General features: G+C 43.2%; 1 protein-coding gene across 5 annotated transcripts in view; it reads left to right on the top strand.

Annotated features, from left to right (window-relative positions):
- LOC139057167 (TBC domain-containing protein kinase-like protein) overlaps positions 1-26,842 on the top strand; it is a 54,652-nt gene that overhangs the window by 19,778 nt on the left and 8,032 nt on the right. For 4 of the 5 annotated variants that reach the window (XM_070534954.1, XM_070534952.1, XM_070534955.1 and 1 more), the window contains exons 11-15: positions 709-838; positions 2,316-2,415; positions 2,476-2,522; positions 17,260-17,347; positions 17,426-17,560. In XM_070534954.1, the coding sequence (XP_070391055.1) occupies positions 709-838; positions 2,316-2,415; positions 2,476-2,522; positions 17,260-17,347; positions 17,426-17,560 (500 nt within the window). The remainder of the gene's footprint in view (positions 1-708; positions 839-2,315; positions 2,416-2,475; positions 2,523-17,259; positions 17,348-17,425; positions 17,561-26,842) is intronic. The other variant, XM_070534953.1, reaches the window with a different exon arrangement.

Here is a 26,842-nt window from a genome sequence, read left to right as displayed (position 1 = left end):
CATTTTATGCACTTTAAAGCAATCAATTTTTGGGCTTCATTAAAGCCATGTTACAGCTGGCAGAACTCATTTTTTTTTTTTCAGTGTTAACTCAATGCATTTTGCATGGCGCTCTTGGGCCATATCTGGCCCTTGTGCCAATAAAATCCATAAATCATCAGAAGTGGCAAACTGCAGCAAAACTAGGCAGTTCTGACTCTTGAAAAATGCCTACCTGGCAATCCTTGAGCCCACTTCGTGCTGTGTTTTGCTTTCACATTGTGGAAAGCCTCGCATAGGTGGCCATTTTCCTTGCATGAAAAAGCTGTGACAGTTAAGGAGCAAGAGCTGTGCGTGTGGGCTGTGCCCCTGAGCCAACCTCACTGTGCTCTTCCGAGTGAGTGAGTGGCATTCATGCATCCACATTCTGTTCACACACTGGGTGCTGGCAGCTGTGAACCTAACATGTTCGCTCTTTGGGGATTTCCATTGTTGGGGTCCCTTTGTGTTGCAACTAGTTGACCCACTCCCAAGTACTGTTTGCGATTGCGGAATACTTTTCAAGTGTACACATTGTCTTATGTGAATTATCTTTTGGTATTTTACCTAGACAGTAATTGTTGTGCAGGATCAGCAACCGCAGTGCACAGCACATCACTGTTGTGCAACTTTTGTTTCATTCATATGGTCGCGAGTGCTGTTTCACTGGTTGGCTGTTTATAATTTCAGGAAGCCCATTGGAGGAGCGCCCTTTACAAGAGCTGTACTCCTTGTGGCGCTTAGCTGGTGGTGACGCTGAAGCAGAACTTCGCAGACAAGGTTGTCTGCGTGCCAAGCCTCCGATCTGTACATTGCCATGGTAACTACACTCTTAATGCACATTTTATGACATAAGTAGGTCCTAGAGTTGGGCAATGACAAGCTTGCAGTCATAGCCAATGTACAGTGTCTATATAGGGTAAGTACTGCACACACAGGGATGTTGCAGGTGCTTGGCAGACAAGCCTCCTTGCAACCACACTATCTGGCTAGGTCATCTGTAGAAGCAGTTCTGCACCCCGCTGGTGGGTCTCCCTCTTTGAAACGTCACTTGGGAGCCCTGCTCATAATCTTTTTTAATCTGCTTTTCTGCTTTTGTGACCAAACCTGTTCACAAAATGAGTGCAAGCGGGCGGATGATGAGAGAAACAAAGACTGCAGGGAGCTACCAGAACATGTTGCCTCACCACACGGTGCCAAATGGCATGGAGAAAATGCCCCCATTACTCCCTTAAAGGGCCCCTCGCCAGGCCCTGTAGCAAATTTTGGTTATGTGCTGGAAGTTGTTACGTGCCCTCCAAGTAGCGTTCAGCCAGAATACTTTTTCAGATTGGTTCATTAATAGCCGAGGTAGAAATATTTCAGTGCCACAAACCCATGATTTCAGGAGGCAAGCGCCACTGCCAAGAGAGATGCTCTCTCCACTTTCCCTCTCTAACTTCTGCAAGTGAGATTCCTTCCCTGCATTCTCCCATACCGGACCTCGAGGATTGCATGATGCATACGTTGTGGGCCCTGACTTCATTTTTTTTTTCTGCTTGCTTTTTTGCTGCACGGTGCACTTCCGCTGATGGTGCTGTGCGCGAACTGTTGTGTTTGTCTTGTTTTGCGCAGTGCATGATTGTGCGCGCTGTGCACAAGGACACGTGACTAGCGGTATAAGTCAGTGCTACACCAATACTGAGGAAGACACAAGTGGAACACAGATCATGATTCCGTGCTGGAACACGGTAGAAAACAGCATAGTTTCGGTGTCAGCCCTCGCGACTGCTCGATGTGGGAACAAGCAGGCGAAATGGAAGTACATCTCTCTTGCTGCAGTGTGAAGTAGAACAAAAACACGTCGACATTCAGTTTGTGTTTTATTATTTATATAAGCATTAATCCGTCTATTCTGGCAACATATTACACAAATAACAAATGTTGCCTTGAAAATTCTTGAAGTCACGAATCACTGAGAGCAGCATCACAGCACTGCCATGTACGTAGGTGCACTTATGCTATATGCATCGGCTCTCTGGCTGGGAGTGCAGCACCTACAAGGGAAAGGGCAAATGGCATTCGGTTTGAAATTTCAGCTCTTCTCGCGGTGCATAGCAATGTAATACTTAGCAGACACAATCATTTGTGCGCATCGTGTGCACCGCACTTGTCAGCTTAAAATGGGCAGACCTGGTGAGGGGCCCTCTAACACCTGCCTGGCACAAGTTTAAGAAATGCCACTTGTAAGTTTCTATGCTGCATTTTTACATTGTCATCACACAAAAAAAATTTCTTTTTATTTTTTATATTTTCAGCATTGTACTTTTAGAAGGTGAGGAGCTTGGGCAGAAAAAGGACACTGTGTTCTTTTATGATGACACAGTAGTGCTTCTTCCTACGGAGCAGCTTTGCCAGGTACCTTCATTCCAGTAATCTGTTTGCATGGAGCATTGCCCGCTCTTATGTCCATTACAGAGACTGAAAGGAATGGATCCAAATCTTTACTATCCTCTAATAGAAGAGTAAGTCTGCCAACAAGCGCTTTATTTTTCATTGTCAGTTCAATGGAAGGCTGCAAAATGGAGGAAGGTTCATGAAAAGGAAAAATTGTCATCTGCTCAACTGTAGCACGAAGCCTTGTGCTAGAATCGGGTGGATGTTTTTTTTCCCTTCATGAACATTCCTCCACCTTGCGGCCTTCTGCATAACTGCTTTGCCATGTCCAGTGTTCCTTTGATTTGAGCTGTTGATGAATTCACCCTTGTGCTGCAATCTGCTAGCCTCCTGGTTAGCGGTAGAGAAACCACCCCGGAAAGGCGTTGGTCCTGCGTTTTATCCTGAAGCCAGGACTAATTTTTCTTCAATTGCGAAGCTTTCTTCCCTAGAGACCTGTATGTGCTTCTTTTGTAGCTTTGTGCTACAGTTCGGTGGATGAAAAAAAAAAAATTATTTTCATTGTTCACTGTCTACCTTGACTTTATCAGCTGCCAAGAACCAACTAGTAGCTTGCCAATGTAAAAATTGAAATACTTTAAAAGGACATGAAAAGCTTTGGTAGGGCTAGATTAGTAGACTGGGGCCTTCCTAAATAGCAAATCGATCACTTTCACCATTAGATGTTGTGAAGTGAGTTATGTCGAACTTACGCGGTCTTGACATTCCTGGATTACCTCACTGCTATGTATCGCAGATTGTGGCCACAGTGTGAATTATGAGAATGAAATTCATTGCTTTTAATGTCCAAGCAACTGTGGCAGCCTTTATAAATCTTTTTTTTTTGTACTGAAAGAACCCACAGTTAGAATCTTAACACGAGGGCGTGTCAAAAGCTGTCCACACTCGTATGACACTTTCTGTTGACCACACTGCCTTATGCACTCTTTTAATATGACAGTCGCTGTCTCTCCTGTCATGGTTGTGTAGGTTTGAATGCCAGTTCAGCTGCAGCTGTGATAAGGAAAAGGATGGCTCCTTTACATGTAATTTGCACAGCAGATGACTGGTATTTCCAGTGTTCTAGTATTTATTGAAAACTTTGTGCATAGTGCGCACAGTGCAGAGTTGGTGTTCCACATTGGACAAGTGTGTATTGCATTCATACACAATCTTAGTGAGACCCGATTCTGTCAGATTCTACTTTTGACAGTTGGACAAAGTGTGTTAAAGCATTGTATGCTTATGTTGAAAACAAATCAGTCTTTTCTGAAGCTTGGCTGAAGTAAATTCTGATGTGAGAGTGTGTGCAACTTCTGAATTGCCCTCGTGTTTTTCATGTTGCTACAACATGGTGGTTTCAGCTTGGAAGCTTCCTTTTCTGGTAAGCACCCTGTTTCACGCGAAACTGCATTTCACATTCTGTGTAACTGAATTGTTGAGTAGACCATAAATATGATTGCTTTGGCGCAAACAAGGAAGGACGGAAGGGAACTTTGTTCCTTTCCGTCCTTCCTTGTTTGCGCCAAAGCGATCTTATATGTGGTCTACTCAACAATATGAACTGACTAGTTCAGCAACATGTACTTCTGGTGTGTAACTGAAGATTTGCTGATGTCAGTACCAGGGAGTGAAGCCCATTATGATGAGTGCTGTTGGTTGAAAAATGTGGCACCCTCCATGGCGTCCCGTCAAGTCTGGGTTATGTCATGACTGCTGCCATTGGCCTGTTAGGGAAGCTTATGATGATTTTCTGCAGTAGCAATTTTCTGTTCTGGCCATCAGTGTCCCTTAAGGCCCCATAGAAAATTTTGGTTATGCACTCAGAGTTGTAAGGGCTGGTTAGGGAGCATTCTACTGCAATAATTTTGGGAGAGAGGTTTTAGTAGCTGAGCTGGAAGCAAAGAAATGTCTCCATGTGTGAGGCCACACGTGTCTTCTCCAGTTGCCTGTATTGAGGACCTGCCTTTTCTTTTCCCCAAGAGTTGTTGTCCCCGCTGGTGCATGTGCATTGTTTGTGACATTGCCTCTCTCACAGCCAGGGTGCCCCTCTGTTGAGGACAAGAGTGCATTTCACTTCACTTTTATTTCCTTAACCACCCCTCACTGGGGGCACTATGTAAGGGGTGGGGTTTACAAATGTTCTTTGTTCTAATTAGTGGCTACACGAGTTCAATGTTAGTATTAAGCTTATGAGCAAACGTCGATAATCAGGTGATTTTGGCTATGTGATGGGGCAGGCCCCATCACATCGTTGCTTTAATGCTCTGCTATTTTGGCAGTTTAACACTTTTCAGGCACAACCGTGATTCTCTGTTTGCAGTGTTTAAACATGGTGAGGGGCCCTATGTTAATGGTGAAGAATGTGTTCGTCATGTAGGATTGTCAGCAAAGCCAGAACAGTCAAGTCAAATTAAATTGTGGGGCCCCAAAACTGCGCAGTAGCTGTGAATTTTGACCACCTTGCAACTCGGTGCACGGCACACGAGCACACCCCTCGGAGTGAGAACGAGAATCGAACCAGCGAGTTCAGCAGCAACCACAACGCTTCCATGGCAACTGTGACGGGTTGGAATAATGCCAGGAGGGTACTTGCTTCAAGCACAGGTTTATGCACTAGGCTTCCAATAATTCGCTTTGGGTTAATTCGATCCCGACCAAAAGTCCCGGCCAGCGCTCATGCATTTCTATGGGCCCAAACTTTCGTGATTTCAATTTTATAGTTGTCCTTCACTGAATAAATCAAACTTGACCAGTTGGCACGCACACTCTTGACCTCTGTGGTGACCTCTAAGGTGTCACAATAGCAACACCTTATTTCCAGTGTGTGCCTTAGCGGAGCTTAGAGTACGGTGAGTACGTTGAACATGTGATGTGCCAAAAATGCCTAGTATTTCCAGCCTGCCCTAGGTAGATTTTCAAGCAATAACCATAGCTCATAATGTCTTATTGCGGTATTTGCCCTAATCTAACGAGTGCCCCATTTCTTTTATTGTTTCTTTTTGTAAAAGAATTGTCCGAAAATTGCCTCATTGGTACAATTGGATACAAAAGCAAAACAGTCTATGCATTGTTCATATGCCTTACAGCATAACACGGCTGAAGTGCGGCGAAGTTGCCTTTAAACACCCTGCGGCAACGCTGAATTTAGAAAACCGGCTGCCATTGTGCAACACACATTAGATCCTTGCCCAGTTTTCTTGCTAATAAATTACCCTTTAGATTTCTACATTGTTTATTAGCTTTAATGTAATTTCTACATTAATTTTCTACTTTGAACACTTAGAAAGTGGGCATGGATTTGATTCAGGGGTGCGTTAGAATCTGGAAAATACTGCTAAATGAATCAGCAGGCTAGATTGGAGTGTTTTCTGCACCTCATTATTTCGACCTTTCGGATAATTTAATTAATTTCATTGGTCCCATCAGGGTTGAATTAATGGAAGTCGACTGTACAGACCAGTTTTTGAAGCAGGTGAAATTGGCTACAGTGAAGTTGCAAGAAAAAAGTCCTGTGATGTAAAAACAATCTGTTGCTTGCCAGTATTTGCTGTTCCAGGTCTATTGCTGCTTGTGTGCTGTGTCTAAACGTAAATCATCATTAGTAAAGTGCTTGCTTACCCTTAAATTCGTGTGCTCAGGGCAATATGAAAAAAAAATTCTTGATATTCTTCCTTTTCCCCCTTGTCATGTCCGCAGGATTTTTACAAATTTCAAAACTTGCAGGTTGGCAGCTGTGCATGCACACTTGCATGTCTGTTTCCCATAAGGATGTCGGCGAAAACACAAACTCTTGCTTTTTTTTTCACAAGCATAGAAGGAGATGATGATGCAGCTAGGCTACTCAATCGGTTGACGTTCATCTTTGGAACGTTTTAAAGCGCAGCAAAAAGGCAAAATACATAAAAAGAGACTCTTCACATTGTCAGACCAGTTTTATTTCCAGCTGTTGATCTACGTAACCAAAAATATGGGCTGATCCTAAAGATAGTACAGTCTAAAAATGTGGGCTGTACCTGTGGGTATGTAACGTTTCCACTGCGTATGTGTCGCTCTTCAATGAACCTCTTTGTTGCCAACTTGGGTCAACTCATATGTCCCACTGGGTATTCACGGATTTCGTGGCAGCAGCCCCAGATGTCATACATGGTGATGCCGTTCTCCACCAGGAGTGGCGCTGACATCTGTTGGCAAACAAGGTTGGGAGCCCTATTGCAATGCTAAATGCATTGCCTTCAACAGTCATCGTGAGGGGGGTTCTGCCACAATTTAAGTTGGTAAAGGTTGCATATATTGCCAACCTTCACAATTTTCACCTCCATTAGAGAAGAGGTAAGAGGAATAGTAGCTTTTATGTATGAATTTATTGCTTAGTTTATTTTTCACATCGATAGAACTTGAACTACTCTAAATTTACACCAGACATTCCACTACAATAATTCCAAAACTTTCTTCCAAAATGTTCAAGAAGCTTTGTAGAAAGAGAATTGCATTCAGCAAAATGTGTCCCACTCCACCATTTCTTTTGGGAGGATGGGACAGCACGTGAAAGGAATGGGGCATATTATATGTGATCCTAAAACTTGTTTACTTGACCTTGTACAAAGGCAGGTCATTTCATAGACGAAGATCTGTCTTTTGGTTCCCGCTGCCACTTGTCGCTCTGACAGCTTTGGCACAATGTCTTTGCTTGACACTGAATGTTGGTCTGACAGGGCAGGGAAAAGTATGCTCTTATGTTTGTCCCCTTCCTTTCACGACCTTCATGACTATAATATCCACTTCATCAGTGCTCTTGTCCTTGCCCTTAAAAAAATCATGACTAATTTTCTCTGAAACAATCGTACCAGCATATTCTGACAAAAAGTAATGTTTTATTGCAGTAGCAATGATATGGACACTCCAGGTGCATTTCTGCCATCGTCGTTGCTCTGATGTTACGTATAAAGTTCAAAGGCAATAACATCATCGCCACATGCTGTATGTGCAAGTGAAAAAAATGCGAGGGTGAGCCAACGATGGCGACTCAATCTTGTGTGCGCAAGAAAGGAAGCGTGCCGTCTTCAGTCGTGTGTAAGGCACCGGGGAGAGGGGAGGGGTCTTAATCAGGCGGCTGCTGCATGTGGCACAGCCGCTATCTTGAACGTAAGGGATGATAGTTTTGTGTGCACTGTGTCTTTGCCAGTTAGTTTATGTTGAAGTGAGAGGCAGCACGAAGGTCAATTCACTTACTGCTGCTGCTGTCACGCTTTCTCACTTCATGGTTTTGACATGGAATTTCTGCTGTCATAGAGTGAGATGTGTTCATGCTTGCTTGTGCACGCATGACGCCATGCACGTTAATTTTGTTAGTAAGTTCATGTTCACAAGTGTACAGCTGATAAAACTATTATCCTTACTTTGTATAGCTGTCCACTAATTTGCTATCACAATCGATGCTTCACCTTTCAGGCGAAAGTGTGACTTTTTTAACCTTCACTAGAGGCTGTGCAGCTCATTGTCGGGGATGGTTAAGTCCCTCAGTTTGGCTTCTTCGAACATAAAGGAAATAAAATTGTGACTCAATGTTCTAGCTGCCCCCTTGAATGTCTAGGTTCTCTTTCTTCACCTTTGTTTGCCACAATTTCTGGGCCAGTTTGCTTATGCTATAGTACATACATGTAACGGTGGACGAATGGACAGCGTTTGAAAGAGGAAGACGACGAAGAGTAAAGCTAGTGTTTGGGTGACCAAGTTTGCCTATGCCCACAGCCTCCTGCTGGCGTCACACAAGTCAACAGGACAAAGATCTGGCATTCGCTTCGTCGGCCACAGATCAACATGGAAGTCTTCCACGCCACGCTGTGAAACCTAAATGCAAAGTTCCACCACGGACACAGGCCAGCATCATGACCACATCACCAGAAGCCTTGGACGTCTCCAAGTACACCGCATCAACGGACGACAGGCACGTGGAAAAATGGTTCCACCTTTTTGAACTCCATGCAACTGCTGCATCATGGTCAAAATGAGAGATTGTCACCAACTTCAAATAATTTGTGACCTATGAGGCATTTTGCTTCTACCTAACGCACATCTTTGATAACAGTGAATGATGGAAGAAGATCAAAGATGAAATGATCAGTCACTTCAAAGTATACAAGAAAGACTGCTACATTATTCACTAACAGCCAGCATTGGAATTACGGCAACGCAGTCATACACAGTTGCAACATTGCAGTGATCAGTGGGATCATATGTGAATATCGTCGGCTACTTATCCTTGTTGTGATTTTTCAGAAAAGAAGACACTTAATTGCATGCCTAGTATGAACTTCACATTCCCAATAAGAGCAACGTCACTGCGCACTAATTGATATGCACGCCTATTTGTTGCTTCGAAACCCAACATTGAACCAGGCTTGACTACTGCACATCAGTCAACAATATGTATGCACTCAGCACGCTACAGTGTCATGTCATCGTTGAAGCTTCTGATGCATTCAATCGCTTGATGAGTGGGCCATTACGCACTTTCAAGTCGCACGACTTTTCTAGGAACATTAGGCCACAGTGCATGCTTTACACGGCTGAGCACGACTTTACAACATCGCAGGCAGATGACCTTTCTTTAGAAAAACATGGTCAAGCCACATCTGCTGCAACATTATCCATCAATCAAATACTAGGAATTTTAAACTTCATAGACACGACTTGTGTATCAACAACACAAATTGAGAAAATACCGCAGCAATCTGTTCTTCTGATGAAATGAAGCCAAGCCAACTTGCTCACTAGCGAGACGAAATCAGAATACAAGCATCAACGCACGTAGCCTTCAAGGTGAAGAGAATTGAAGCCACATATATCAGGGTATCAGGCCGCTTTGCAGCTTTCAAGCTTTCTTCAGCGTACTAAACCTATACAAGCCGCTGCCACTCCAGAAGCCTCGCATACGCCAAGTAGCATCGTGCACTGTAATATGGTCGAAGCATTCATTCTCAATGACGTCGCAGCAGCCTTAGAAGAGTCTTCTATGAGGCCTGGCACACTGTGCTCGCCACCAAACAAGTCTCACAAAAAGCAGCAGTGTACTAGCTAGCCATTGATCCCCACGCGAGTTTGCGAAAGAAATTAAAGGTATATTCCGATAGATACACTACCTCAATAACTGTCGCAACAACATCACCAAGATTAAGATCAACAACTCTGAGAACAAGTTCAGTGACCACAACGATGACTTTGAAATAGACAATGGCGAAGTGTGTCGCCGAAAGCACAGATGCGACAACAATAAAGACATCAACGTGCAAGCTCGCTCAACCCAAGGCAAACACAACAAATACGACATTTTCCCAAAAAGGAGCGTTGCCGAAGATGGCTTTTGCAGTGATCAAGACTTAGTCTACCTGGAACACCTCAACGGTGACACTACACTATACGACAGAAAGGACATGAACAATTTTGCAGCAAGCTCGTCCAATGAACATTTGAGCGAGGGGTAGCACATGTCTGCCAGTTGTGACAAGTGGACCGAAGTGAACAGCACATGACAAATCACAGTCATGGAGCAAGTGTAGGCCACACCTTGTACCATTCGGTCCCTAAATATATCAACATTCAGCTGATCTGCCAAGGCTACATGGTGCACCTGCTTTATTCATTCGTGACCATGGCACAAGCTGTGACACTAGCTGTACACATGTGCAGGGCACTCGTATGTCACCTGGAACGGTGCAGCCCACCTCACTCACCAAAGCTGTGCCAGACATCATTGAACAGTTGTACTTTTCTATGAAATTGATGAAGTTACAGGTTGGCTGCCATCTTGGTTTTTACTGCTTCGACTGGACAAGCGCCCATATCTAGATTAACCCCATTTTCATTCAATGTGGGGTGGGCGCTTCCACTGTATTTTATGGTATTGTTCAACATTGGACTAACTGCGCATCTTTATTTTTCATTTATCAACGTTACTTTGTATGTTGTTTGTTGCTTGCACTCTGTTGGGAGAGGAGAAATATGTAATGGTGGACGGATGGACAGTGCCTCAAAGAGGAGGAAGACAGAGAATAAAGTTAGTGTTCGGGCAACCATGTTTGCCTGTGCCCGTAACCTCCTGCTGGCATCACATACATATACGCCCTTATATGTCGTGAATGTGTTCTTAAAAGGATTTAGTAGAAAGTTGTACCTTAAATACTGAAGTATAAAAAGTGACTTTTCATTTAAAGAAACAGCCAAAGCACGTAGTGCATTTAGGGAAGGGTGGGGCAGATATCACACTCCTCCCTGCACTGTGCTCCCCAATTCCTCCTAAAGGTGCAGGACAGAGCGAAATTATTTTCGACATGGAAGAGTAGTTGATTAAAGGGACACTGAAGGAAACTAAAGTAGCACTAGGTTGAAATATTAGGCTCCTGTATTAGTAAAGAGTTCATCATTTGTAGTGAGAACAGAGCTTTTGCTTACAAGAAAATGATGAGAATGGAAAATGGGAGTAGTGCTACCTGTTGTGGACCTCTCCTGTCACATCAGCACTGCCTGATTCACATGGTGGGAGGTCACATGGAGATTATGCCGACTCATTGGCTCTAGTGTAGGCAATTCAAAGTAGGTATCTGCAGCTGCGCCTTCAATGGCAATCTCCTACACAACTGGCATCAGTGCATAGAAAGCAATGGTAGACTTTTAGTGGAATAATCTATTGATTTAGCTTGACATATCTGCTTTACTGTCCCTTTAGGCTTAAGAGCCCAGTGGCAAAAATGAATGTTTTGAAAATTTATCCACACATCCACCCTGCAGTATTGGCTTCGGAGTAGTAGCAACAAAAATACAACTTACTTTGTGGGTTGCAAAAGGTTCGCCAACACTTCTTCGCGACAAACTATATGTACGGTGGTGCTATTTGTGGCAGGTTTCCTCAACTGCATAGCGTGACTGGTGTTAAAAGTACTTAAACTGTCCCATTCTTCCCACCTTTCCCCTACATAACAACAAACAACAGTAACAAGTAGTGAAGGGTGCAAACTTGCGGGGGACCGCACAGCATCCCATCTATGCATGTGTACTTCTAATTACAGACTCACAAGCACATTATGCCATACTTATCTGGAAAAGGTGCTTTCAATGTTGCCAAGGATATTGCCCTGACATTTCCAGGCAATGCAGAATTTTCATGCGACATTACTTCAGGGGTAGATAAGCAACTTCAAATTATTGCCATCATCCTACATGAAAACTTTCAACCCAGTGCTACAATAAAATTATTGTGAGACTTCATTAGATCTCATAAGTGTATATCATATTACTCAATTCTAACGCATCCTCGATTGTAATGCGCATCTGTTTTTCATGACCGAAAAAAAAAAGAAAGAAAAACGCCCCTGATCGTAATGCGCACCTGTTTGCTGTGACCTAAAGAAAAAAGTCCTTTACAGTACCGCACACCTCATTCTTTCTTACAGAAATACAACTTTCTCTCATTTGGAAAAAAACAGATTTGCTCCCAATATACTAAAGTTGTGATAAATGAAGTCACAGTTTCGCATGAAAGGCAAAGCATCGATTATGATAGCAAATTAGTAGACAGCTGTGCGAAAAGTAAGAATAGTAGATTTATTGGCCATATAAACTTTTAAACATTCGCTTACTAACTAAATTAACAAGCATGGTGTCATGCACACACAAGCATGAACACATCTGGAAGCATGAATTCACACAAGCATGAATTGACCGCAAAAACTCTTTAAACGCTGGAGTGAGGAAGTGCGGTAGCAGGAGCGAGAGAATTGACCTTTGTGTGGCGTCACTTCGGCGCGAAGTAAGCGACGAGAACACAGCGTGATGTGCCTAGATACGTAGACTCTTGTCTCCGCCGCAGATAGCTTTCAAGATAGGGGCCGTGCGACCATGCCGTATGTAGCAGCCGCTGGTGTAGAATGCCTCTCCTATTTGCGCCAGTCCCGCATGCAAGTTTTGGGAACTCTAAAGGCCCGTGATGCGGCCCGATTTCCATTCGTCTCCGTACACATGATTGCGTTCCTTTTAATTGCGGCATCGTGATGAACTCAGCATGTCTTTGCAGTCCGCACTTCATGCTGATAGAGCAAACACAGAAAACAGGACAATGGACGGTACACTAACCTAGGCCGAAGGAAGCATTGTCTAAGTACACATACTACAGCACATGGAGAAAGCTTGACAGCTAGGCTCGAAGCTCATATGAGGCAGCCATTTTTAAATGCCGATGGCGATATGGTAATGCAGATTTAGGGCCGTACTCAATTCTAACGTGCACACAGTTGTTGAACCCATTTTATCGGAAAAAAAGTGTGCGTTGAATAGATTCAAGTAAACACGGTAAGCGTTCAAATTTAATTTACTGCGTATAGTACAAACAAGGAGTGCAAGTTTATGAATACACAAAATGAGGTCCGGAGGTTAGTCACTATGTGTGAGTCTTCTATACAAGTAAAATGGAGTAAATGAAAGAGGGGCCACATTATTAAGGAGATGCGTAAAGAACAGTTGCAGTTTCGCCTGACAGGTGAACGATTGGTAGCGATAGCAGATTACCAGACAACTGTATGAAGTTTTATTGGCCATATAAATTGCACTAAACATTCTCTTACTAATTAAGTTAACAAGCATAGTGTCATGTGCGCACAGGAAAACATGAACAGGTCTCACTCTGTGACTGCAAACACTTGTCGCAATGCTGGCATGATGAAGAGCGTCGGCCTCGTGGAGCGAACCCTTTGTGCTGCCTCTCACTTCAGTGTGTCTCCATAACTTGAGATTATGCAATCTCCAACACTATGCATGCGGAAAGGCAGTGCACATGAAGCGATCAGCCTACACAGCTTGCCCAAGCTTTGCACCCACAGCAGATTACCTCCAAGATAGGGCACATAGCCTGTATGTGCACTATCACTATCAACTCTTACTATCAGCTCAAGTACAGACACTGTGCTGTCTCTTCATACATCTCTACAGCACGAGCTGCAAGCTGGAAACCTTGTTACGATCGGCCTGCGGGGGTAGTGACCTTCGAACTTCTCCCAGCAGACTGCGATGAATCGCTTCGTGAAGGCAGCAATGCGCCTTTTTGGACAACCCTACGACACCAGCAAGGCTAGCCTTGTTTGGTGAACTGAATATTGTTAGTTGGTTCGCTGTCGCCTTCACGGTCTAATTGGAGCAAGAGAGCTTCTGAAAAAGGTGTTTTACGGCTTTTTCCCACGGACCCCAGTAATTGTCACAGACGTGTGACATACACAGCGACTAACTGCGGAGTCAACTCTGGAAATAACATGCACCAGCTGAAGTCAAGTGCGACAACTCCTGTCTACAAGGACCCTCTCCGCTCTGTGTGTTCAGTGAAACAAAAGTGCAGAAGTGAGTGTGTGAACTCTCGCCCGCGAAGGTGGGTCCTTCAACGATTTTGAATGCTCAGATTGGATGAAGGTTGGACGGCAGGGAGAACAGAGGGGTTTTTAAGCAACCGGTTTCAGCTCATTGGTTTGCTTCGTTTTCAGTCATGCTAGACTGATGAATAACATTCTCCACCCTTCATGTAGATATTGTAAATAAATCACGTATTCCTTATTTTCGATGAGAACAAGTTCCTCCCTTCAACCACGTCCTTAGTGTGGATGAGTCAGACGACAGCATGAGCAAGCTACCACTTTTGACATGCCCGACCCCAACCCTTACAACCTCTGTTTCTGCTTCAAATCTGGCTAAGTGCTTAAAAGCACGCTTCCAAACTAGAAATTTGACTAAGTAGCAAGCTTGGAAATGTTTTTAAAGGGGCCCTGAGCTACTTTTTTATCAAAGTCGAGAAACGAATTTGAAGTTGAAAGAGACTAGTTCAGAAATACTTCGCCGTAGAAAGTACATCAGTGCATTCAGTAGGAGTGGAGTTACAGGCCATCAAACACTCCCTGTGCGGTGCTTCCACTCCTTCTTCAATGACTTGCACTGTAAAGGCTACAATGGAGCAGGGCACGCCCACAACACTCTACCTACTGAACGTCACTGTGGTATGCAGTTCATATTTGATTTTGGATCTTCATGTAGATGCCAATACTTTCAACTTTGGTGCCTATGACGTGCCAAATGTAGTTGTCCTCAGCTACATGCAACTGTAGTGTGTATGCGCAGCATTTGCTTTGTGCATAAGAATTCAGCGCCCTCTCGCGCTCATGCGCTCTAGTATGGCCATGCTACATCTGCTACATGGTGAGCACCAGCTTTGTCTTGCACCAGCTTGACTGATGGATCCAACTTGCGCATTTTTAGGTGCTATCAATAACTGATTGCATAATAATTCAGAGGAAACCCGCAAGGTGGAGAGAAGAAATTAATAGAGGGAAAATCAGACATCCACCCTTTTGTAGCACTTGCTATAAAGAAAAACCATACGGGTTCCTTGAAAAAAAAAGCCTTGCAGTTCTGCTTAAGTCAATGCAACATGTGCAGAACCAAGCCTGGGTGATAAGCTATACTTGTATGATGCTGTTCTTTTAAGCAAATCATTCTTCTATAAATACAGCACATTGAGCTTGATTTAGATGCTGAGGCAGTACCCTCAGTGGTGGCTTCCCTTGAATGAGCAAAGCTGCCAATGAGATGCAGCAGGTGTGTCATAGCAGCAGGCCCAGTACTGGTCTATGGTCTGTTACTGCATTGTTGCTCTCCCCTACCTGTGTGCTCTTTGCATACACGACAGCTCCTGAGGTGGTTCTCTGAGGGCTACCAAGACATGGAAGCATCACTTTGACAAAAAGTTTAATTTCACAGATGCTTTAGGTACAACTTTGTATATCCAGTAAACGGTCCCATTAACATGAACTCTGACAGCATTTAGAAATATGCGAAGTCGAAATTTTTCTCTGGTTGCATCAACCCGCATGTTTTTCACCTCTTGAATTTTGCGCCGGACTCCAGATATATTGAAATTGTGACTTAGAAATACCAGGGTAAAGGCAACAGGGCAGCATTGGCAGCGTCTATTGCACTTGCTTCTCACCCAGCAGCAGCAGCTCTCTAGCCAAACCAGATGCCGTGCTGGGCTGAGCTCCATGCTTATCCTTGCCCCATTACGTCTGTTGCTGCTCGGGTGCGCTTGCTCGGCTGCTCACTGCCCTCTTGCTATGGCATCACAGCAGCGGTAAACTGGGGTTGATTTTTTGTTTTTCCTCCTTTCACTGTCAGAGTGCTGTCAGAGAACATATCAGTGTGGTCACGGTATTAACCTTTAAGTTATTAATTTCACCAAAAGTGACCTTATTTTACTTATATATATATATATGGCTTATTTTCGACCTTCACTCCACCAAAAAACCCTTTTAATGCTTTTTCAACCAATTTGCTTCATGTTTTAAGCATGAAAATATTTTACCTCTTCACTATGTCACATATGCGTACTTGTCATTGCCACAAATGGTACAGTTAGAAACAAGAAAAAATGCATTATTTTACCCTGTTTCAAGATCAGCTGTTCTGGAAAACAAAGTTCTTGACTGAATGAAGTATTTTGTGCAATCTAGCACATCTAAGGCACGTCATATTCAAGCAGCCACTTTCTTCTGCTTGCACGACTCGTGTGAGCTGTCAGTGGCAGACACCATCATTCAGATCTGCCAAAAGGGGCAAAAGGTGCGATTCCAAAAATGTTGACCTTGACTGCTGACAAAATTCTGCCATCTTTGTAGTATAAAACAAAGACTGCAATAAACATGCCTCTCCAGCACTAACGGAATGGTGGCCCTCTACGTTGTAGAACATGGAAGACTGAATCAATGTGCCTTTCGAGGTGCTAAAAAAGTGCTGCCATCTATGTAGTAAAAAAAAAAAAAAGAAGAAGAAAGTGAAATAACCGCTGATGTCAAATGCTGCCACTGCAGCTGTCTGTCTGAAAAATGCTTGCAAATGTTAATTTGTGTACGTTATTTGCTTGTATGTTATATATTCTTCACCAATGTTTGAAAATGCCTGCATATGCGATGAATTTTGCATGTGTTTACATGCTTGCATATTTCTATGTATACCCACCCTGCTATGATTCAGATCAGATCGCAGTATCAGATCCCAGTATCTATAAATAATAAGAACTACAAAGTGGATGTACTAAGTTCATCCAAATCGGTTTGAAAACGGGATTATTGCTGTTGACGAGCTGAACTCGCCCAAAGGAAAATTACCTTGGATTGTGTCTGAAACACTTTAGGGGTTAATCATGGCCTTGAGCGAGATGATCGGCACTTTTGAGCAGGCGCAATTAGCCAGGCACTGTGCCCAAAAGAAGCTACCATGCGACCCGAGTTTTTCAGCGATCAGGGTTTGATGAGGACGCTAAATGCTGTTTCATTCGTGGGTGTCTGCTAAAGGCATGACAGTGGCACTCTTATGCATATTAGTTTTAGTTTCCAGAGTAAAATTGTCCAGAATTCATTATGATGCAGAAAGTAGTTGCGTCAGCTTTTTGGATTTCTGGAACCAGTTATTCTCGGATGATAGGCTTCAAAACGTTGCATTAGGATCAATCATCTTGACTCTGTACCAAGCTTGCTGTCTTGGCACAGCGCTAGTGATGCTGTTGCTCATAGACATGTCGACATGTCCCGTGCACACAATAAGTGACCGAGGATATTTCTGGTGGCATTTTGGTTCCATGTGGTCTTTGTGCAGCCAGTGGCCTTGTATTTTTATGATTTCACTTATCTTTAAACCCTGTTTATCTTGAAATTTTGTCCAGATTATACAGCTTCGAGTTAATGGGATTTTTCTGTGTTCAAGTTGAGTTGTGTGATTGGAATTTTGCACAATTCCTTTCAGCAGAGAGGATGTTCCAGCCAGCTCCAATTCCAGTAGTGACACTGCTGCACTGCCTGTCATCATTCGTGAAAAAGACATTGAGTACCAGGCAAGGCTTTTTTTTTTTTTTTTAACCAGCTGCACTATGGTGACCTGTTAATAATGTGGCATTTTGTTCAAAATGCAGCTTCAGCGTGTCATCCTGTATAATCGACTGCTGGAGGCATACCCTTATCAGAAACAGCGCATTATCCAGGAAGCCAAGCTAGACATCCCACCGTTGTATAGGGCCCACATCTGGTCAGCATTGCTCGACGTACAGGTACAGCATAGCATTGGCAGAAAATGTGTTCCTTGGCTTGCTTGGTTAGGCCGAAAAACATTTACTGCAAATAATTTGTCACATTGACTAGAACAGAAAAGTACCTATATTTTTGTATGCTTTCAAGCATTCTGATACTGCTAGATGTGATACTGTTATACAGCTCAACGCATAAAGCTTAACACAGAAAAGAAAGAACTTTCTCAGCAGGCGTTCACAATATGCGGGCAGTAACATTTTTCATAGAATGTACTGTCATTTTATGACATACCGTTAAGAAACTCCTCCTGCTGGGCTACACAGCTTTATGTTTTATGTTTTAAGTGCTTTATGTTTTATGTTTTAAGTGTTTAAGCTTTATGTTTTATGTTTTAAGTGCTTTATGTTTTTTTTATAGCCATCTTATTTTATTACACTTCTATAGGATGTCGCCGCTATTATGTAGCAAGTTTAAATAACGTGAACCCTTCCTTGCAGTTGAAACCAACTGTATCTTGTTAGCAACTCCCTAAAGGAGCCTGCAGTATGTCCGTGTTTCTGGGTAATTAGTACTGGCTAATTAACTCACTTCTTCATTAATCTTATCACCGTAATGTCAATACAAGGTTTGTAAAGCACACTTGAAAAGACGACTCTCAGTTGCTTGCAGCACGGTACTTTTTGCATAGCTGTTTTCCTGCAGCTAAAAGAAACCACATGAAATTTTTTAACACACACCTGTCTGACACAGCAGTGCTGTTTCTTGGATTGTAACGCGAAGTGACACGGGCGGAGACTAGAAGCAGACGGGACGTCAATAGTGCTCGCCCTGTGTGCTTCTAGTCTCTGTCTGTGTCTCTTCGCGCTACAATCCAAGATCAAGATGTAATGACAATATTAATATATATAAGCAGAATACGTGGTGCCACCACACCGACACTCCAATAGAACCTGTCATAATAAACATATCAGGCAGTATCCGACACAGTGCGACACGTTTAGGTATTCATATTTCCCATGGGCAATCGAAATCTAGAATGCGTTGCCCAAGGAAATTGTAGAATCAGATTCTGTGAATGGCTTTGTCACAAAATTGGAGCCATATTTTGGTTGCTCATGAAAGTATTTGAGCAAGTTTAAAGATAATGAGTTGGTTGAATGATTGGACACTAGTGCATATGTGATTGTATACTGCCTTATGATTTCAAATGTAAATATTGCAATGTGCTGAATAGTGGTGTTTTATTGAGCCCTGATAACTACAAGAATGTTATACAACTAATATTGCAATTGTTTTGAGCATCTTTTGTTATTTCTTGATTCATGAGAAACAGAGAAAGTGTCTTGTGTTGAATGCCAGTGTTGTTGTATGGCAGTTTTCTTTTCTTTTCTATATTTCTTTCTTTCTTTTGTTCTTCTTTTTCTTGTTTTCCTGTTTTTCCCATGCTCATGTGTATTTTTACAATCCACTTCCTGTTTGGGCATGTGCAAAGGCTTACAGTATTGTTAAATAATAATAGTAACAATGTTACCGTACCAACCCGCCTAACTTTCTATCCTTTTGCAGTGCTGCTCTCAAGTATACTGCCTCTGAACTAATTTTGCCTGCAAAGAGGCAAGGCCAAATGTTATTTTGCACATTCCTTCGAGACTAGCCATTACATTTGTGCTGCTATTTGGGTTTGCCTGATGCAGGAAATCAAGAGCGTGTGCTACAGGTCCTATTGTCATGAACTATTATTACTATTGTCCGTAAACTATTGTCCTATCACTGTCATAAACTATTGGGTGTGCCTGGTTTAGGCTGAACAAGAGCTTGGATGCTAGCAGGATATTATTGGCCCCAACAATATGAAATTCCCTGTCAAAATGATGCAATGGCGGCATTATGCACTCGTTATGTATCTTGTTTTGTCACCGACAGTGTTCCAGAGCAGCAGGGCCGCGTGCACAACGTGCAGCAGGGCTGCAGATTGCGTTATTAAAAAATTTGTGGGATATCTTTTAAACGGGGAGAAAGGAGCTATATGCAGAAGGTAGCTTCTTGCAAACAGTCGGAAGTGGCGTTTTCATATATGCTTCATAAACCTTGTATATTTATGTTATGACCATAAAGGGAATAATATTAGTGTTCAGTAATTAATTACGCTCTACAGGGGAAAAAAAAGGCTTCGCAGTTGAAGAAAGCTTGTCCTGGTCCCTGAGAAGTCCGTATGGGATTTCTTTGTAGCTTCGCGTTAGTCAGTTGGATGACAATTTTTCTATATCATTCCTGTTTGGTAGTATGCCTCCTTATTACCTGGTGTCCAACTGTTAAATCTGCATGCGCTGACCGTGAGGGACCACGTGGCACTGTAGCTGAACAGCCATTGACTAAAAGTATCCCTTGCCAGAGCAGGCATGCTGCTTTAAAGAACTCACTAGCATTCACTGTGTCAAGATGGCACCCGAGGCAGAAAGATGTGCACTGTGCTCCCAGCCCATTTGTGGTAGGCAGCAATTTTTGCCGTGCACATCTTGCTGGCAGTGTTTTAATTGCAAATGCCTCAGCATACAGACCAAGGAACACATCCTCATAGAATCCAGGACCGGCAAGTGCAAATGTGTTCAGTGTGTGAAGTGGCCTGATCCTTCGTCAACAAAGCTTATCGGCAAGACCGGCTGCACAGATGTGCCCCCCGAGGAACCTATGTTTTCCCTCGATCTTCAAGACCTGGCTTCCATCAGCGTCTGGTGTTGTTCAGATGATGCAAACAATGGCTAGTCGAATTAATGCGTTGGCCACTGAGGTGTGACAACTTCCAAGTGGAAAATGCGCTTTTGCGTGAGGCTGTGAGTGGCCCGAGTGCATCTGTTCAGGTGCGAACCACCCACCAAGATGAGCACTCGCTCTCCTACTCTTTGGAATGTCGCAACTATGCATCTTCTTTGGTGACAAACCTCGATGCCATGAATTCTGCCGCCCCACCGAAGCCTCCTGCTTAGCACCACCGTGCTCTTTTCCAATGTTCATTTAAAGTGGTGAGCCAGGCATCACGGCCTCAAGCGACGTTTGGCACAGCTAACCAGTCAATGCTTAAAGTAGCGTCCAAACTACAGGTGAAGAAAGGCCTATTTGTTTCTCGCCTCAACCCCACTATGACAGCATTGGTCATACAGAAACTTTTGGTGGATATAGCGGGTGACAAAGTGATTATGTGTACAAGACTGAAAATAAGGTATGAAACGTATCATTCCTTCCATATCTCTCTGGATGAGCATTTTTTAGAACATTTGTTAGGAAACAAACCTGAAGTGTGGCCTGATGGTTACGTATTTAATCCCTTCTATGGAAGCCTGTGGTCCTCGCGACACTTTGGGGATTCTAACAGTGCTCCAACCGCGTCCGAAAATGGCACAGGAAGTTGTGCAGTTAAACATCAATATAACGATCTACAATATAAGGGAATCCTCGATTTCATGAGGTACTCAGCTTTTTGTCACCTCTTGTACATAGAAATTAGAACCTCAATATAGCGAAGTGTGTTTGTATGCGATTTAATAAAACGAAATTTCGCTTCCACAGCAAAGAAATGCCGAGACAATAAATGGAAACTCCCGCGCACGCAGATGGTCAAATTATTGAATTACAAGCTGCTGCTTGCAAACGCACCTCTCAAATGCCACCCGGCGTGACAGGAGCGACCACTTAAGTGAAGTCACATCATGTTCCATGTTCCGTATAAAGTCCAAGTGCGATAAGATCCTATCACGCCCGCACACTTTGTGCTTTAGGTGCGAGTGAAGCTGTGCGAGGGGAAGAAAGATGGTTGCTTCACGCACAAGTGCCGCCTCCCCGCGCGAGCAAAGGGAAAGGGAAAGGGGAGAGGTAAGTTAGTGGCTAAGCGATTTCTGGTGCGGGTCTCGGCCGTGGCTGAGCGCATATGCAGCCGCGCACCCTGCTTTAGAGGTAATCTGCCGAGATGGCGTACCATCATGTGAGCTGTATTCCTGCGAGTTTAGTATTGAAGGTTGCGTAGTCTCGAGTTTCGGTGACCTGTTGGCGCGAGAGGCAGACAAAGCATTCGCTCCCCTGTGCTTTTTATGATAGTGTCGTCCCAGTGCTGGCGACGCTGTCAGCCGCAGGGGCGTAATGCACGCGAAAGCGTGGCTGGCTTCGCTTAATCCGTACCGCCTATGTGAAGATAAAGTCGACGTGGCATGAAACTGCATCATTCGTTGCCGACTCCCAAATTCATCAAAGTGAATTGTTTTCTCATTCAAATTTGCTTTTTTTCGATTGCCTGATAATATGGAATGTAAGAAAAATCGATTGGCAACTGTACTTATTTGCATAAAAGTTGGAATTTCAGTAACAATTAAATTTTGATTTAGCTAAGCAAATTGTCGATTTTACCTACTTTGTTATATCAAGGTTTAACTGTATTATCGAAACAAGAGGCCTTCGAACTGAAAGTGAGGTGGTCTTCACGAATGCATACCAGTGTGAAGCATGATGCTATATGCCTGATGGAAGCGTGGCTAAACTCGTACAAGTGCCTCTTATTTCTCAGATGAGTATGCTGTTTTCAGAGCCAACAGAACTTATTCTGACCAGGTTAAACATGGTGGCGGAGTTCTGATAGCGTGCTGTTCTGTATTAGCTGCACTTAGAAGGCAAGACCTGGAGATGTATGATGAATGTTTGTGGTTGGAAATTCAAACACATGACAAACCACACCATCTTGTAAGCTGTTATTACTTTCTGCCTAATTCGGATTGTAACATTTTCACGAATAATCTTTTGGATATTGGGGATAAAATTGATTTTTCAAAGTACAAAGTTCACATTTACGGGTACCTTAATCTTCCTGAAGTCAAATGGGCGCCTGGTATGGTCAACAGTGACTGCACAGCCTTATGAGAAACAGCCGGATGTCTCATTGTCACTTTCATGGGTTACGTCAGTATAACCCGATGAACTGCACTGGTAATATTTTAGATCTAAGTATATCCAACATGCCTGATTTTGAGGTTCGAGTGGTGTGTGATCCTCTTGTTCTTGTAGATAAATTTCATTGTCCATTTACTCTGCGATTCATTTTGTCTTTTCGTCCAATGCGTGGACTCAAACCAGAAAGATTTAAATATGCTTACGGCGGTTACCTCGGGCTGTACACTGAGCTTCACAACTATTATTGGTCTCGATTCTTTCAGACCGAGAATGTTGACTCATGCATTGAGCTACTAACATCAGTTGTACAAGGATTAATGAAAAATTATATACTGCGATGTCATCCGAAGATGTCTAGATTCCCTTACTGGTTTTCTTGCGATTTGAAACACTACTTCAAGATAAAACAGCGGTATCACAAATTGTACATAACATCTGAAAGTGAATATGGATACTAAAGATATTCGTTATGTAGACAAATTGTGAAAAAACTTATTGTACGCGATGAAGCTGAATACCATAAACTTCTTGAAGAGAACTTCAAGAAAGAACCGAACTCCTTTTGAGATTTTGTACGGAAGCAAAGTAAACGTAGGGTCAACGCTTCTGTGCTGAAGATGCATGACAGTATTTGTTTCAAACCACAAGATATATGCCAAGCTTTCACTCACCACTTCAGTTCTTGCTTTGTGCACCCTGAAAGCACAACCCCTGTTATCACCTTTGACAACAGCACTGACTGCTTAGTATATGAAAGTGTCGATGAACATGAGGTCTTATTGGCGATTCAGAAGCTTAAGTCAAAACTTTCAACCGGTGTTGATGAAATTCCCAGCTTCATAATCAAAGGATGTGCTGACATTTTTAGTCCTGCTTTGATGTACTTGTTTAACTTATCTTTGCACACTGGTGTTTTTCCTTGCCTTTGGAAGCTGTCAGTAGTCATTCCTGCATTTAAATCTCGCAATGCTTGTGATCTGAATCACTTTAGACCAGCGTCACTTATTTGTTGTTTTGCAAAAGTTTTTGAAATGGTAATGTATGAACGCATAAGTTCATATTTCTAACAAAAGATCTCGTCTTTGCAACACGTTTTTTAAAAGGAAGATCCGTCGAATCAAATTTATGCCCCTTTCTTGGATACAGTGCGCCTCATGTGTTTAATCGCGGTCAGGTAGAAACAATCTACTTTGACATGAAGAAGGTTTCGACACGGTTTCACTTGAGGTACCTCTAATGAAGATTGAAAAATAGGGACTTTGCCCCATGTACTGTAAATGGCTCAAAAGCTACCTTGGCAGCCGCTGAAACCTTGTCAGATTTTCTGGCCATGTGTCTGACAAATTTGTATCATCATCGGGAGTGCCTCGAGGTTCTAACCTAGGGCCATTGTTGTTTCTACATGTTATGAACGCAAAGGTGTTGTTCTTTACAGATGATCGGAAATTGTTCTGTAAGATTGAGAATTTAGAAGACTGCCGCAGTTTGCAAGCTGACATTGGCAACATCGAGAAATGGTGCTTGATGGATAGGCTTAAAGGGACTCAAACGATTTTGTACAAATGTACTGAGTCATTAGACTAGGTCCTTCTGATCATTAATTTACGCATCTAAGTGCTCCGCGTAAAGCGTGTAATTTATTATAAGGTTTTAAATATGTACATAGCTGCCAATCGCAACACACTGCTTGGCTGAATTTTCAGCCGCCCCCACCCATTTGACGTACATTGCCCTAATGACGTCAGTAGGGCGAGCTATTAGATTGGCTGTTCAGGGGTATCTTTGATAATTTTTCCACCTTAATGGTGAACAAATGTTTGTGATAGTTGGAATGTTAGCTAATTTGTTTCTATAAAAAGAAAGTAACAAAAAGAGAATACACAAGAACAATTTCTCAGTACACTTAAGCACTCTCGGCACACAGAAAATGTCTGCTTGTATTACAATGTGCTCTGTCTTGACGAGAGCTCAGCGGTCAGTGTCGGTCCGTCTTTTCGTAAGCACCATGAATCGCCTTTGTTGTGTTGTGGGCTGCAAACGTAGCGACTGGCAGTATGTCAAGCTGTGACACTGTGTCCCTCTGCAAGGCAGCAGATGAGCGGAGTGGCTGCAGTGTATCGGACTTTCGGTATCCGAGCCAGGATTTGTGTGTTCGCGGCCACCACTTTACACCGCATATCATATTGACCACAAATAAAGATGGGGACAGAGGAAGAGAACACAAAAACAACACGGGCGTTTACCTTCAACTGGTTTATTTACGGCAACCCGTGGGCACATATAGGCAACTAGAACATGTGCAGAACACAGCAAACAAGAACACTCATCAGCCTAGCGAGGCAACCAATTATTAAAAAAATATATTTCCGATTGAAACAACCTAATGGAAGTTTCACTAGCACAGTCTTGGCCTTTCTTTTTTATGTGATATGCCTCCATCAGTTCCCATGCAGTCTGGTCCTAGCTTCTCTTCAGCATCTTAAGTGGCCACGTGATCACCTTTCAATGGGTGCCTAGCCATTGTGGTGTTTTTGGTAATGAACTCGCTGACAGTGAGGCAAGATCGGCCTCCCCTTCCTGTGATGAAGTACGGATTGCCTACTCGCGACCTGACACTAACTCCATGATCAAGGCACTCATGCAGGACCTTACAAAGGCTTACAGAGCCCACTCTGATAACATTCACAGACGTCTACGTATGATTGACCCAGACGGTAAATTCTGTTTGCCCCCGAAGCTTACACGGAGCAAAACATCATTGCTACACAGGATTCGGCTCGGCGTTGCTTTCACCCGTCGCTACGCACACCTCATCGGCCAATCGAACAGCCCTGATTGTGTGCACTGCCAGATGCCCGAAACACTGCAACACGTACTGTGCGACTGCCCAGCATATATGCTGGAGCGAAGGACGTTAGACAGTTTCCTAGCCAGCGTTGGCAGACAACTACTGTCGGAGGAAGCTATTCTCGGCCCATGGCCTGACACTGCAATTTCAATGCGTGCCACAAAAGTATTGTTGAAGTTCCTGCACGACACCAAGCTCGACGAGCGGCTCTAGCGAGGCAACTGTCTCATGTACATAAGCACTCACCACTTCTCTTATCATCATCATCCATCCCAATACTTTCACTCCCCTTCCGTCTTCCCCAGTACAGAGTAGCAGACTAGAGCGCACTAGCTCAGGTCGACCTCTCTGTCTTTCCTATCAATAAATTCTATTCATTCATTTTATCTCCTTAAAAGTAGTGCACAGGGGCAGGCATTGCAGTGTGCAGGCAAGTGTGACAATTAATTTTTCATGAACTTTTGTTCATGTTCTCTGGCTCAATCATTCAGGCACCGTCCTGTCTGCCCTATGTAGGACTTGCCACGCACCACGGGATTTCGTTCACAACTCCTACATTGCATTTTGCACACGGCTTGGTATCGTTTTCGCCACAGCCTTGCCTTCCTTTAGGAATACGGGAGGTGTGAGGGCAGAGCCGCGCCAGCTTAAACATACAAAAAGTTTTTAGATATATAGATGGTTTTTTCATTCTTTTTACTGGGCAAGGAAGTTTAACTTCTCGTGACCGTATTCTAGCCATTTTTAAACAACTCAATAAAAGGCTTTCTTTTACTCACAAACTTCCACATGACAATTCCTTAAAAACGCCCCCCCAGACGCCTGATCAAGCGCTTTGTCTATGGTAGCTAAAAAAATTTTACACAAAAGCGACGCAATGCATGAGCCAATGCAGATTCTATGTTTCTGCAGAAAAAAGTGTTCGTCAAAACTGATAAAAGTGGTATTGAGATAAGTTTCTAAAAGCGTTAAAAAAATCTTCCACTGAGATACCAGCTGCGTTCTGGAAGAAAATAGTGCCATTTTCTTCAATGCACATCTTCACAGCAACAAACAGATCTTTATTGAGGAAAGGAGTAGAAAAGATCTACATCAACTGAAAAAGCTGGATTTATGACCTGCTTAGCCCTTAGAAAATCAACAACCTTGTCAGAGCTTTTTGTAACAAAGGGGTCGGATATAACAAGCGTCTTCAAACTCTTTAAAATGAAGCGGCTAACTTGAACCTGCCACGTTCCACGCTCGTTAACTATTGTCCTGAATGGAATGCCGGGCTTATGTGTCTTCGCAATAAAGAAAACACTTAGCGCAGCGCTCGAAGCACTACTGATGTCCCTAGCTAGTCTATCGAGATTGAGAGACTTGCACATTCTCACAACTCTGCTTTTTACTCTGGTTTCAGAGTTCCTAATAAGTTTTAAATTCTTCTTCAGTGCCTCAGAGGCTTTAGCACCAAACATGCCCTTCGGGAGCACAACAAATCCCCCCTCTTTGTCTGCCTTTAAAAGTACAAGCTTGTCTT

The sequence above is a fragment of the Dermacentor albipictus genome, chromosome 3, assembly GCF_038994185.2.
Source record: "Dermacentor albipictus isolate Rhodes 1998 colony chromosome 3, USDA_Dalb.pri_finalv2, whole genome shotgun sequence".
In the NCBI taxonomy this organism is placed as follows: Eukaryota; Metazoa; Arthropoda; class Arachnida; order Ixodida; family Ixodidae; genus Dermacentor; species Dermacentor albipictus.
Note: the sequence above shows the minus strand (reverse complement) of the source record. Positions and strands in the feature narration are given on the sequence as shown.